This window comes from Pinus tabuliformis, chromosome 4_2 (assembly GCF_031772625.1).
Source record: "Pinus tabuliformis cultivar Carrire ecotype Pingquan chromosome 4_2, CPIR1, whole genome shotgun sequence".
Taxonomy (NCBI): domain Eukaryota; kingdom Viridiplantae; phylum Streptophyta; class Pinopsida; order Pinales; family Pinaceae; genus Pinus; species Pinus tabuliformis.
In genome coordinates this window covers 595,546,174-595,561,951 of record NC_142304.1, presented here as the reverse complement: position 1 = coordinate 595,561,951, position 15,778 = coordinate 595,546,174, and the positions used below count along the sequence as shown (strand labels likewise).

General features: G+C 38.0%; 1 protein-coding gene across 4 annotated transcripts in view; it reads right to left on the bottom strand.

The window, feature by feature from the left end:
- Positions 1-15,778, bottom strand: part of LOC149170704 (protein S-acyltransferase 8-like) — a 404,753-nt gene that overhangs the window by 170,209 nt on the left and 218,766 nt on the right. For all 4 annotated transcript variants that reach the window (XM_089423992.1, XM_089423991.1, XM_089423990.1 and 1 more), the window contains exon 4: positions 11,232-11,465. In XM_089423992.1, coding sequence (XP_089280118.1) covers positions 11,232-11,465 — 234 coding nt within the window. The remainder of the gene's footprint in view (positions 1-11,231; positions 11,466-15,778) is intronic.

Here is a 15,778-nt window from a genome sequence, read left to right as displayed (position 1 = left end):
GACAAGGGAAGCACATCATCAAGAAGCTCGGACTTGGTCTTGGAAGGGTATTGGTCTTGGTCTAGAGGTTTTGGGATTTGTCATTTAAAGAATCTATATGAACTTTATGAAGAGAAGATATTTGTGGGTTTTCCTCTCAAGTGAAGAGTTTTTGGCCCTAGCTTCCAGCCTATATCATGTGTTCCTGTGCATTGTTGATCTTCTTTCTTTGGTAGCTGTTTGATGATAAGAATAACATAATAATACGAGAAGAAGCTAATAAGTAACAAAAAGTAAAAATACATGACAAGCAATTATCAAGTTTAAGAGAAATCATACTAATTATAGCCCTATAGATTCCTCAACATGGACCTCCTAGATCAAGTTGGCCTAGTGCCTTGTAGGCACCCATTCGACCCCTCTTGAAGTCTATATATATTTGATCCTACTCCACCAAAAGACATATCGAACGATCCCATATCTCTTTTTGTTCTATGCGAAGAAGATAAGATATTTGAAGGCCGAAAACAGAAGCAGATATACTATCTTCTATTCCTCGCTCTTGTAGACATAAGCAGGTCGAGTTCTATGGCCCTTTTTCCGTGGTTCATGTGAAACTTCTATGTCACTCTTTTTGTTGTTCATGCAAAGTTTTTGTGGCACTTGTCTTTGTACTAAAGCAAAGGTCTATGGCAATTTTCTTTGTGATCCATGCGAAGCTTCTATGGCACCTATCTATATACTAAAGCAAAGGTTTGCAGCGAATTGTCTCTGTTGTAAAACGAAGATCTATGGCATGTGTCTCAGTGGTGAAGTGAAGGACTGTGACACTTTTTTTTGTAGCTAATACGAAGGTTTGCGACACTGATTATTCTGTGGCTCATGCGAGTTCCAAGACTGAGAAAGAGGCCGAAATTTGGCCCCTCTATTGCAGACTTTGACTATGGACCAACATTGACCATGTCTCTCTCCTCTGACTGGTTTTGACTTGGCAAATATTGAGGTCAAAGATTGGAAATTTGATTGGAATATTCTGATGTACATTTTGATGAATTGGACGCTCTCTCATAAGGAAATATTGTTGGGTTTTCCCTTTGTGGGTTTTTCCCTGGTCATTGACCAAAATTTTGGTGTCTCTTGTGTTACTGCCTTATTGTAATCTTTATTGTTGATCGTTGAAATTTTTCATGTATAACTGCTTAATGATTGGAATGCACTAAAGAATTATAATTGTATCAACGAAAGTAGTTATTGTTGAATGTTGTTGTCATTGATGTCAACATAGGTTATTTAACGCTCCTGATATTTGTCTGGATTACATTAGTTGGAAGTTCCAAAGGGAGAAGCCCTGGAAAGCCCTAGAAACCCTGCACGTATTTGAAGTTTTGAGGACAAAGATCAGTCAAGTTGCTCCTAAGACCACCATCATTGGATGCCTCTTGTCGAGTGGATTCCAGTGGTATATGGCATGCCATAAGACGCTTCACAGTTTGAAAGATATGCCCTCTTAAAGATAATTGATGAAAATGTAACTAGCTTCGGTCTTCATAATTGTTGTTGTACTTATTTCAATATGTATCTCATGTAACAAACAAAAGAAGAAAGAAAAAGTTATTATTTTAAAGCATGGGTAGCATGCTCTTTATTGATGTTCTTCTAGATAAAAGAATGTTCTTCATGCTTCTAGGGTTTGTTAGGTCATAGGATTTATTGTCATGAGTCAAGAAAGTCAGCATCATGTTTATAAGACCCTTCCAGGCAAAATATATCTTGTAAAAGAATTTATTGAGTCTAGAAAGTCCTTGAAACCTCCAAAATACAAGTTGGTCTTAGAAGCTTCAAGTCAACCAAAAGGAAGAATTTCGACCCCTTAGAAAGACTAAATAAATGAGCAGTTCGACTTCATTTGTCACTCACTTATCAACAAGTTTGATCTCAAGAAAAGAAGTTTGATCTATAGCTAGGAAGCAAAACAAAAGAAGAGCAAAGGTCTAGGAGGAGAGAAGAAGGAAGAAATCTTGATTTTGGGCAAATCTCTCTCGCACGGGCAAAAAGTAGGGCTTCTGCAACTTCCTAGAAGGAAGAAGTTGCAATGTCGAGTTGCAGTATCGAGTTGCTGGAAGAAGGAATATTTTGTCTTGACCTTGTTGACTTTGGGAGGAGTTGTATTGCTCTAAAAGGATCTCTTAAAGAAACTGAATTAGGGTTTCTACAACAGCTTCAAGGTCGAAATTGCAGGTCGAAGTTGCTAGACAAAGTTGCAAGTTGAAGTTGCAGGGTCGAAGTTGTGGTCAAAGTTGCAGTTGGAAGTTGGTTGATGCAAGATTGAGTTGTGATAATGGAAGGGTTGACTTGGTACTTGGAGGAGGACTTGGTCTAGGGTTTGGGTCTCTGTGTCTCATTTGAAGCAAATTCTATAAGAAGAGAAAAAAAATTGAGTTTTCCCCCTTGGATGGTCTTTTCCTGGCCATGGAGCCTAACTTTTGTGTCCACTATCTTTATTATTTTTTCTCTTGATATTTGTTTGATGAAGAAGATCCAATAACGAAACACAAGAATAATAATAAAGTTCACAAGCACATATTAAGGTCAAGGAAAATTAGAATTAATAGTTGCTATTTTAGCATTTTCCAACAATAACAACCCCATCTTGTGAGCAAAAATCCCAAAGGGATATGAAGTGGCATAAAATGATAGTTTGGCCTAAGGATGAAGAAATTTCTCCTTGGTCAAAGGTCAAAAGAAAATTAAAAAAATAAAAAACCGGCTTCATGGAAAACCAAGTGATACAGATATGGAAATGTTATGACAAACATGAAATAAATATTATAATAACAATAAAATAAAAAGGGCTTTATGAGTAATATGGATATGGTTCCATAAAGCGCAGCATATGGCCATTATATTTTTTTGTATTTTTGTCACCCCTAAATAATCTAGTGTAAGAGATGGTTGGCCTACCCTCAAAATGCCTCCACAACCTTTATAAATTTGACTCCATTACTCTCCATTGATGCATTGAACTAATCTGAGAAATTCAAGCAGCATGAGAAATCAAAAGGAGGTTGAATTCTTTTTTAGGGTTATTGGGCTTAATTTTTATATCTCATGAGTATGGTTTTCGCTAGTTTTGAGCACATCTTGCAAGAGTATTTTCTGAGGAATATCGTGGCGAAACCTCACATCTTTATGGCATTACTAAAGAAATCTTCTCGGCACATTCTTGAAGGCATGGAACAACACCTCTGGCATTGATGAATCTAACAAATGTAAGTGAGCTCTAAAATTTCTTGCGGCCCTTGAAAGCTTTTTGAATGTTTGGGATTCGTTGTTTATTTGGCACAGGCTGAAGGGCATTCATTACTTCTCTGCCCTTGTTCATCAGAAAGATTCAAGAACTCTCTGTGGCCTAGCACAGTCAAGCTAATCTTGTGAAGGATGTCAAAGTTTTGAAGTTTTACTTGGGCCTAACGTCTATCTCTTGGGCTATGAAATTTGCGAGTTTTCTAGGTCTAACTTGAGCTTATCATGGCATATTTTTGAACTGAAGTATATCCGCAAGTTCTAACATAGATCTGGGAGCATTTCATATAATTAAATCTATTATCATTATTACTCAGAAGTCAGGAATGTGAATCATTGAATATTGACATAACATGTGACTTCTTGAAGTATGCATTTGTATTTGTTGTGTAAGAGAGTAGTAACCCTATGCATACAATCTGAATTGTCCGTTGTTCGATAGAGAATGCATTGCAATGGAAAATTGTGTTACGACTGAAGTTCTAAACGTTCAATGGCATTTGTTGGCTAATACAAAAAGAAAATGAAATTGCATTACATTGAAGTACTAGATAACGAAGGGCCATGTAGAAATATAAAAAGTAAAATTGCCATGGGTCTCATTAAACCTTTTGACATTGGTTTCAACTTGACAGCTTGAAGTCAACCATAAAAGGAAAATCCTTTGTATATTTCATACTATATGCATATTGGGAATTGAAGCCGGATGTAAGGCCAAAAGTTTTATTTTGCATTATGTAGCATAATTAACAGATGTGGATACACCTTAATAGATGTGGGTAGGACCAGCACGTGATTTAGAGAAAATCAAATTGTAGAATGTTTATATTAATCTATGGTCCTATATAGCAATTTGAGCTATTTTTAATGCAATTTGAAATTGGGAAGAAGCTTGGTAATTGTTGCTCAAAGATAGATCAAGCTAGATATGCTTGGCAACCTTTTGATCATCATTAATGACCAATCCAGTTGTGCATAAAATACATAAAATCATGATTACATATGTAATTATGAAGACCACACCTAGTTACATATTTCAACACTCCCTCTTAACTAGGGAGGTATTCATAATCCAGTCAAGCTAATTGGGCATTCTCAATATGAAGAATTCTCATAAGAAGAGTGGGATTGGTAACCCATCTGTTTAGCGTCATATCATCCAGTAATGTCACATAGCAAGGCCTTGACTAATAGCTCTATCTATCCACAACACCAAAGCACAATGTTGGCGAGACCAATGACTTATAGACACCATCATCATTATCTCTCAAGGCACACACCCCACCTGGGTGTTCACAGAGTATGTCCTTCAAAGATTATTCTTATCTTGGATTCCCAGTCTTCAAAGAATATCGGTCCTCTACCAATACTCTTAACTTGGATGCCCTGTCTCATCCTCAAAGAGTATTGGATCCCAAATGCTCACCCAATCCTCCATTGTTTCTTCCAAAGTGAAGACAAGAATGATGTGTCTATCTCTCCCTCTCAACTAGGGAGGATATACCCATTCTTATGAAGGAATGTCCCCATTCCTATGAAGGAATGTCCCCATTCCTATGAAGGAATGTCCCCATTCCCATTAAAGGAATGTATCCAAACACCCTCTTATCGAGGGACTTGTCCAAGCTCCCTCTTAGCCAAGGGACTTGCTTCCAGCAGCTTTCTGCTTTAGGTGGAGATCATGGGACTATCAGCGACTTGTGGGGCTCCTTTGATGTCATGAAGTTCATCTTTAACATTATGGAGCCTTCATGTTTTGGGACTTCTTTGTAGGGCATCGACCATCCATCACTTTCCTTCACGAGCCACATCGATCATGTCATCCTTCTCTCTGTCAAAAAGTGACTCTCTACTCCCCATCTAGCTTTTTCCTCATATAGCTACCTCTCTCAAGTTATGTTTCCTCCAAGATCTTTAATCCAACCACAAGTGCTAGTTGTAGGAGACATCTACAACTCACTTTTCAATAGCCTTGTATCAACCCATCCAGATGTTGTTAAAAAATCAAAAATGAACATCAAATCAAGGTTACCTTTTGTGATGGCCTTTCATCATGACATCTTGCTTCTCTGCAACATCCTGCACATTCATAAACACATCTCCAAGACTTCATATGCCAAGGGTCTCCTTTCTTTATAGACCTTATCACGGTCTTCTTCTCTATGGAGATGTCATGATCAATTCTTCTAGTCGTTAGATGTTGACTTCCTGTGACCGTAGTTGCATCTTTTACGATCTCTTCTTTCTTTCTTCACATATTGCTTCTCAGGAACTTTCCATACATAGTTCCTTCATCTTTGTCAACTACCTCATATTCCATATGAGGACATATTATGTTGATTTCATCTTATCAATATGTGAACCATGCCTTCATGCATCTTTTCAAAAGAAGAGATCCTTGATCATGCTCACGAGGTAGAGCATTTACCCATGCTATCTGCAACTATATGATGACATGACTTAATCTATCAAATATATACATACCTCTTTTCTCCTTTTGGTCATCTAGACTTCCTTTAGCAACTTCCTTTCCTTGATTGAGAGTACTTCAATCACCTTGACCCACTGCAATCCTTTATCACCATACCATCATCCTTCTAAACAATGTATCCCACACAACGTGGAATGATCAGTAGGACACTTGCTTCCTCCATGTAGAGTTGAAACTTCTAGTGAATATTGCAACAGAGGATCTTGATTATCCTCATCTGGCACATGCTCCTTTTTTATGATGATGATGTATGATCAATTCCTTCTATCACGCTAGATGACTTTCTTTCAATCATATGTACTATATATGATTTCAATGAGGTTGCCAACAGCTACTTCCTTTATATCATCACTGCTACATCTCTGTAGACTTCTACTTCAATTGTTCTTTCAAGCTTCTCTAATGATGTCATGAGCTCTTGCTTTAACGGTATGCTTCTAGTATGATGCCATCTTCTACTAAGATGCATCTTGTCATAATACTTCTCATTTTCACTGCCATGATGGAGATATTTTCATCGCCTACTTCTCCTAGCTATGCATTGGAGAAACCCTAATAGTGAAGATCTATCCCTTTGGATTTCTTCTCATCAGGTTCTTCCACTTCTTCGGTGATATGAGCTTCATTTCTTTCTTTCCTCTTGTTGTCCTTCTTGAATTTCGAACAATCTCTCTTGTAGTGCCCATATTCCTGACAGCCATAGCATTGGAATTTTGACATATTCTTCTTCTTTTTATGAGAACTAGATTTCCCAAACTTCCTTTTCTCTTAGCCATGGCAACAAATGCTTGAACTTGTTCACCTAGTCCCACATCGCTCTTTGCTTTCAACCTGGTTTCTTCAATTTTACACAATGACCAAAGTTCACTGAATGGGGTGGCTTCCTTCTTTCCAAAGATGCTAGATGTGAAATTGCCCCATTCCTTTGGAAGTAAATTGGGCACTATGGTCGTCATTGACTCATTTCTTTATCGAACATTATTTCTCCCAACTCTTGTAGTTGGTTTCTTATTTCTAATACCTTCATAAAATATGGGGATATTCCATCTTCCTTTGAGATCTTCATTTTACACAGTTTGTTCCTTAAAGATATCACTTCTCCTGCAGTACTTATGGAGAACAATTCTATTAACTTGCCATATATTTCTTTTGATGTCTCCAACTTTGATACATAAGATATGAGGGGATCCTTGATAGATTGAATAAAAATCCTTTGAGCCCTTACTTCCCCTTTCATATACTTTGCTAGAGCTTGAGCTTCTTCCTTTGGAGTCTTCGTAATTGATCCCTTAACATGTTCAACGACTTCATTTTCTATGAGGATCAAATTTCTCCTCTTCTTCCATTCAAGAATGTTTGATGACCCAACCAATTTGTTGTTTTCCTTGCGAAATGAAGTCATTTTGATAGCAGATTCAGTCATAAATATAAAGGTACTTACTTGTCAAGTGAAGATGCTCCTTGATGACAATATCTTCAACTTGATGCCTTCTTGATTTTGATGATGATGTTGATAATAGAAGATGTCTTCTTTCAAAAGTGATCATCCAAAGAGAGGGAGATGATCACCTTGATTCCTTGATGATGATGACAACGCCTCTTCTTACTTCCCTTGAATGTAGAGAATTCAAGATGCTTCAATGTGTAGTCCTTCTAGGTAGGGTCCCTGAGACCTTCTTTGATGATGATGTGTGAGCTTCCCAACAATGCTTCAAGTGAGAAACCCTTCTTTAGATAGGCTAGGGTTTGAGGTCTTCTTTGCTTGTACTCGGTCCTTGTGAATGTCTTCTTGATGGTACGATGTCAATGTTTTGATCTTTCTTGATACTCCCTTTGATGGTCCTTCTAGTGCTTCGGCCTTTGAGTGTCCTTTTAGTTTCCTTTCCTTGTCTTGTCACCTTAGCTCTGATAGCATGTTGAGAATCTAGGCGATAAGCCAAGGCCAAAACCTCTCCACTTGAGAGGAAAACCCACAAGAATTCTTCTCTTCTTATAGAATCTTCAATTGACGAATTCCAAGACTTATGACCCTTGACCAAGTCCCTTGAATAGCTTTCCTTCTAGCAGTTCCTTAGCAACTAATGCAATTTCGACCTCCAGCATATTCTTCTCCAACTTCGAGTAGCAGATTCTACTGCAACTTCGACCACTCCAGCAGATGCACAGTTTTGACCTTTCGCAGCTTCGACCTAGCTGAAGCTTCACAACTTTGATGCAACTTCACAGCTTCGATGCAACTTCACAGCTTTGATGCAACTTTAGAATTTCGTTTTTCCCAATAATTGTAGAAACCCTAATAAAAGAGCGAGAAAGAGAGGCCCAAAACTTCGATCTTATTCTTATTTTTCTTCTTTGTCCTTTTGCAGCTTCTATCTTGAGGAGATCAAACTTGCTTGAGTGTGTATCCAAATGACGTCAAGTTCTTCCTTAATTATAAGTTTTTGAAGGGTACGAATTGTTATCTTTAGGCCGACTTGTCTCTTCTGTGAAAATTTATGAATCTAACAAGTCAAAAATCCTACTGCAATAAATTGATTTGCATTACCTACTTGTGTTCTTGATTTTAACAAGTTATTATTAGAAATATTAAATGAAAATACTCTGCAGCCTACACCAACATACAGATCAAGTACTAAAAAAATAAATGAGACAATCACACAAAGGACACACTTGTTTTTGGACTAAACGTCCCCGAAAAACCCAATGCAGGAAAACCAGTGGAGCAGCTCTGAGGGTTTTCTATTATTAAGCAGTAGTTCTGAATACAAATGATGGTTGCCCTCCCAGCAAACCAGTGATAGAGAAATACAATGGCGGAAAACCTGAGTGAGTTTTACCATACTTCACCCAGTAGATTCTGGCTGATCCAGCAACAAAACTGGCTATACCCGGCTACAACTGCGTTGCCGCTTCACAGTAACTCTATGAGCCTGTGTGGAGGTCTCTGAGGCTCTGCGTCAGCTCTGCTTCAGCTCTTCTACTCGTTGCGCCAGCTTTTCCAATAGTTTCGGCTTTTTGCATGGAAGGTAACTTTCTCCCTCTACGCTTGCCCTTCTGGCTTTGCATCAAGGTTGTGTGGGCCCAGATTGGCCCAGTTTCAGCTCTCCTAGCTACTATGTTGCCTCCACAAGCTTCTCTCTGCCTCTCTATCAATATTCCTGAATTATCCCTGCCCCTCAGCTGCAAGCTCTCCCCAATCAATTTTCCTGCTGAGAACTTCTCACCTCAGAAAATCGATTTCCTCAATCTCTGTGTGTTTTCTCCAACTGACCCCAAGCCTCCTTTTATACTTTCCCTGTTAAAAATCAATGGTCGTGATCTAATCTCTAACCAACGACTAAGATTATATTAGACTTGATCCCCGTCTCTTAGAAGCTTCTCACCCATATTTTCATCAATACCCATTAATATTTTTATTTTCCTAAGTTTAGACTTAAGAACCCCATTAAAAATATTAATTATTTTAATAAAATACAATCCAGGTGGAATTTCACCAAACGATTTATGAGTCTTGGATATCTCATGTGTTCTAGCCCCTCCACAAAATTTCGGAGCTAGAGCACATCCTATGCTACCCAAAAATCAACATCTTCATGTAGACCGACTTGATCTTTGCACCAATGACAAGGTCTTGGAGGGTCTTTTGACTTTCTTTTGACTCAAATAAATTTTCTTTACAATATGTAACATTCCCAAAAGGGTCTTTCATACATGACAATGACTCAATTGACTTGTAGACTCAATGACAAGCCCTAGAAGCACTCAATGGGTGTTTGACCTAAAAATAAATCTCCCTTGAGCATGAAACCCATGCCTCAAGAATAACAATAATAAATTTATTTTTATCTTTTCATTAAATACATAAAATCATCATTACATAGGTCATTATGAAGGCCAAACCTAGTTACATATTTCAACAGTTGAACAGTGGTCATATTTGGTATTGAGATTGAGCAGAGATGAGTTGTTCAGCAACTAGGCTTTGATATGCAGATTGAGCAGAAGCAAAATCGTTTGGCGACAGTTGTACAACGGTCAGATTTGATATTGACATTGAGCAGAGATGAGTTGTTCAGTAGCTGGGTTTGATAAGAAGATTGAGTTGAGGCAGACTTGATTGACAGACATTGTATAGCAGATTTTTGTATTGATTTTTAAGCATAGGTGGATCCAGTCTGAAAACTTTGAAATGTGGTTCGCCCACTAATCAGGGTGGCAAGGCGGTGCAAGGAAAGAGAGTGAAGTCTCCTTCAGGTTGGAGCCTAAGAACACTTCAGGGCGGCAGGGTTGTCCTAGGGCAAGTTGGAGCCTGCAAAGGGCGTTGAAGCCTCTTTCCGGTTATAGCTAGTTAACAGGGCGTTGGAGCGTCCTACAAGTTGGACCCTGTAAACCAGGTGATTGGAGCCTCCCTCGATTGGAGCTGAAAATATTAATGTATATTTTATTGAAGACAAATGTTAAGAAGAGTTTGGTGGTTTTTGTCACAAAAGGGTTTCAACCTAAAAATCTATTGTCTACTATCTTGATATTTGCACATTGTTGAATGGTGTTGTTTACTATTGATTTATGTTACATCTGATAATAATGTTAATTAATGCTCTGTGAAGTTAAAAATATGTTGACTGAAGAGAAATACTAAGTCATCCCCCTCTCAGTATTTCCAACAATTATCAGTTTGAAAAAATGCACTAGTCTTCATTGCATTAAAAAATCAACACAAGATCTGCACCAAGTAACCATTAAGAAAGGATGCTTAAGTCTTCAGCATAACATTTAAATGTTAACATAAAAAAAATTGCAGAATATATGTGTATTTAAAATTATGAAATCATGATGTAGAATTATGAAACAATGATGCCTATGCACAATCTGGACCTAAGGGGTGGAAGTTGTCTTGTGATATAACGCTCATTGCTTATATACCATAACTTATTACCATCATTACTTGCTTCATCGTTACTGTGCTTGTAAGGATTGAAAACGCACAAAGGTGAACAACCTCAGGCAGTTAATGCACATACAGTCTTTTACCAATATATTATTTTATAGTACCAATTCTATGAATACGGAAGATTTTATGTAATCTGTGGACTATATACATAACTGCACAAATGTTCTTGTCCATGTTGTTCTCTGGAAACATATTCTCATGAATTATATACTCAACAAATTAATGTACGACAGTTCAATATTCTACCATGGCAATTTTCAGATAATTGGATAGTTGCACTTATTCAAAATTTATCAAACATGGAACCATTGAAGCCAAAGTTAAGTGCATTTAATAAAAAATCACCCAGCATATGGCACCACTATAAGAATACTCTACAACATACATTCATCATATTTGCACGCCATATTAAATGAATTCCATAAGTACAAACCAGACCAAAAACGAATGTAGATCAAAGCTAAGAAAAACAACAAAATGAAGTTCTGCCAGAAATTGAATACTGACCTGATTTATGCTTATGAGGTATAGATGAAAGAGTGTGAGTCCACCAACAAACCAAACAGTAATAAAAGTATAAATCATGAGAACAATAGATGCCGGAGAGTGTCTCATTGCTTGCCAAATTGTATGTTTGTCGTCATCCATTAGGAACTTGATATATAATGCTGACATCGCAAATATGTAAATGCACAGAACAGTGCAAGAAGACACAAACATGAAGAAGAAACGATAATTTCGCTGCAAGACAGATACAAACAGACTGTCAATATCCCGTCAAACATCAATTCCAGAAAAGAACTAAAAGTACAAAATACAATAAGTATTAAAATACATTTAAACTGATAAATAAGGAATATTTTCTCTTGATGGGTATACCGTGTGCCTGTCTCGTGCTCTAACTATGTTTCTAGAAATGTAAGTTCTACATGCTTAGGACAAAACAAAATGCGCGCTGCTAAATTCTCTAGAATGTTAAAATAGAAAGCACGAGCATCACAGTGAGAAAACCATCAAAATTGTAAACCATGTCAATTGTTATAATTATCATGTCATACCTTGAAGCTAAACTGTCTAACCAGAAAAACATTAAGCATAAGACCGAAAACAATTAAATTCAATTTCTTTGTGTGTCAATCCCTAAAATTCCATGCAAATATTTCCTCAACATCTACCAGTCAGCCTGCTGTTGCACCTTGTATTTTGCCAAATTTTTATAAACCCCACCTTGATACACTCTGCACTGCCATTCATCTGTCCAATCAAATAGCATTATATATCCATACATCCTCTCTCTTTTCCTTTCTACCATGATTAGCGTAATAGCACACAAATTATTATTGTATATCTAGTAGCGTAAGGTTTCAACTCCCGTCGTCCAGAGATCGCTTCAAATTCTTGACTGCTGTCAACATCAACTATACTTAGCCACAACACATATAAGATTGCCGTTAATGCACTACGGAATCCATTCCACTTATTGGCTTGTCCATTTTAACTTAATGGAAGGAAAAGTGTAAACATCACAGGAGACCTTACCAGATTACCATTTCTCTCTGTTACTTCAAATTTCCAATCCAATTTTCCATAATTTTGTATATATGTCTGATATAAAATTTCATGAAGTTAGTCCCGGGGGGAGGAGGGGGCGGAGCGGGCCGCTCAATTGGTAATCCGAGATATGTAAAATCATTGAAACTCGAGAGAGCTGGGTTCAAATCCCCCTGTTTGCGACCCGGTTTACGGAGAGGAGGACAAGCCATAGACCCCCAGAGGTTTACTAGTAGTTAAGTATCAGCTGGGCTGCTGGGTTCCTCTGGGTCACTAATAAAAATAAATAAAAAATTCATGAAGTCTAATTATATTATTTCTTTTAAATCTTCCATAACATCCCCACAGACTATAAATTTTGATAGTATAGATGTATCAATATTCATTTCACTACTATGTAGACTACCATTCAAAGATTTTTACATTATAAGTGAATTGTTCCTCTAAACCCACCCAGAACTATAAGATAAGATAATTTTATTGAGGTCCAATGAATGAGCATAAATAGGTCAATGGGACAGAAGGATACAACCAGTAGGAGTACAATGTGGAAGTGCAAATGCAACTCCTAGAAAATCCCAAAGCTAAATCTAGGATAAAATGAAGTAAAGAAGGATACAATAATAGAACAGCCTCATAAAAATGTATATAACTGAATCATGTGGAAGGCTAAGTGAATAAGTCCAGGGCTGGAGGTCAATGATGTCAGGAGTACCCAAGTCTGATAGCCAACAGCGAGGGGGACAACAGTGGCACTGGATTGCTATCAGAGTCCTCTGAATCCAACAAGGAGTCTGGTTGCATGATCCTGAGGGCATGTAGGAGCGATGAATACTCTGAATCCAACAAGGAGTCTGGTTACATGATCCTGAGGGGATGTAGGAGCGATGAATACTCCTAACATCCGAGATCAAAGGAAATAAACCGTGTGGTACTAAAACTCTAGAGATTATATTTAGAAACACCTTCGTGTTTCAGATATGTGTTAGTTACCTGACCCCTGCACTTGAATTGCATATTATAAAAAACCAATGAGGATTGTGTTAATTTGATACAAGGATAGAAACTATAAACAATTTTTCTTGTGATATACAAAAGACAGGAAACCAAACTCTTTTGGAATAGCCATCTAACAATAAACTCGTGTATTTTCTAGTAAGGCAAAATTTCTGTACCAGATCAAAAGCTTTCATTTTCATTACGATAAGCTAATTTACTATTACCCTGGATTAGTATATTTAAAGGACAGGTTGATGGGGAATCTATTACTAATTTAAGGCAAACTGAAATTTAATGGTATGATTCCAAGTAGCTCTATGTACACCATGGATCTAAGTGAGATAAGACAATTCTACTTTCAATGATGAACATTATAGACAGATGCAGGAATCATGTACAATCATGCTAAGATAGCATCACGGTAATCTTCCACACTAGTATCTCATAATCCAATCTCACTTAAAGGTAGTGGTTTCCATACCATATGTTCCGTACTATGTATTTGGAGAAGATGACACCTGTGACCTGCCTATTACCGACTGGCCATGCAGACCCTGATAGCCACCACTAGCTGATGACATGCCATTATATCTCTACCACCTGTATCATCCATATGCTTTGCACCCATCCAGCAACAAAACATGGATGAAGGTGGGCTTCCAATCAAAATGTACTTTATTAATTTTGCAATTGAGTGCTTATGCTTATTTGTATTTGGGCAGTTGATATGGATTATGCGGTGAATTTGAAGAAAGAGGGCTTTTGACTGTGATCTTGTTCCCTCACCTTAAATGGGAGGTTAATCTTCGCTCCTAGTCTAGTGGGACCCCCCCAATGGTCCAATGGGTATAGGAGGGGCACTACTTGAGAAGCCCTGATTGAGATAGCATAGTTTTGTATTTCCTTATTGCACACTTACCACTTTCCATCACACATTACAAGCCCTTTCCCACGTCCATTCTTTGGGTTCAACAGTCAACTGACCATTGGCTCTCTGGGATTTGACACCCATACATACTCAGCACACTTGGATAGGGCTTGCAGCATAGCCCTCGGAGGTTGATACAGCTAAAAGAAAATAAAAGAGCATATTGTGGCCAAAAATAAATAAAAGTATATCAAAATGCTAAAGATGGGTGGAAAAGCGAAGAATATCAAAAGGTGCACAAGAGGGGTGGAAAAACAAGGGTCAAGTTGGAAACTCATGCATCCGTAATTGCTCTCTCCTCACATCTATACACTCAGGATGTGGATCCCCACCATGTTGGTCCCTTTGACCATGACGCTTGGCCATGAAGTCTTCTCCCCTCCATACCATCATTATTGTTCACAAATACCTATCAATTGAAGGGTAAAATGAAAAAATGTCACTTCCCCTTGAGGGCTAGGAACACTTAATAGAGTTGTCCTTTTGCAACTCCTACCGAGGGAGGAAACACCATTACAAGCTCAAGGCCCCGAATTTGGAAGAGAATCTATATTTGAAGCATTAAATTACCCATTACATTCAAGCTTGGTTCACTTGATGCAATAAAGATTATTGTCCCTTCTTATGACTGGTTGCTTTCACTAGAATCTATGTTGTGATTGTTAGCTGGTTCAACAACCCATAAATTGGGCACCTTTCCCATAGGTACTCAATCCCCAGAGAAGTATATTGGCACCACAGGTGAAGCGTTGAAAGCCTTGGGTCTCCGAACAGCATAGCACACCACATATGACTATTGGCACCTCCTACACCTAGGACATTCTACCACCTTGCACTATAATTGATGATTCTTCAAGATGATACACTCAGACCAATGCATGCCCCCAAACCAGCCTTAACACCTTATAAGGGATGGCAATTGATTCAAGGCCCAAATGAGGATGGTTTGACCTTTAGAGACTTCGAAGGGCTAGTAGCATCTGGAAAGCCCTCAATGTTGGAGCAAAGATGGACACTTTTTCACAGTAGGAGACCTACGAGACCCCTTTATGGTGCCCTAGGTGGATTTTGAGGGCCATAGAAATCCACCTATTGGAAATACTGAGAGGGGAGTGAATTAGTATTTCACTTCAATGAGTTAATTTCTAATCTTCAGAGCATTAATTAACATTAGCATTAGATTAAAACATATATCAACAACACCATTCAACAATGCAAAATATCAACAAACAGTAGACACGTAACTTTTAGCTGGAACCCCTTCCAAGAGAAAAACCATTGAATGCTTCGTAATATAGGTCTTTTAAGGATTACATCAATAGGAAGCTCCAACTTCCAAGATTTTCCAACTATAACTAAAAGGAAGCTCCAACCCCTTGATTTATCAGCTCCAATTGAAAGGATGTTCCAATGCCTTCGTTTACCAGCTCCAACAAGAAGGACACTTCAAAGCACTAGTTTACTAGCTCCAACAAGAAGGACACCTCAAAGCACTAGTTTACCAGCTCCAACTGGAAGGACACTCCACCGCCCTAGTTTACTAGCTCCAACTAGAAGGACGCTCAAACACCCTACA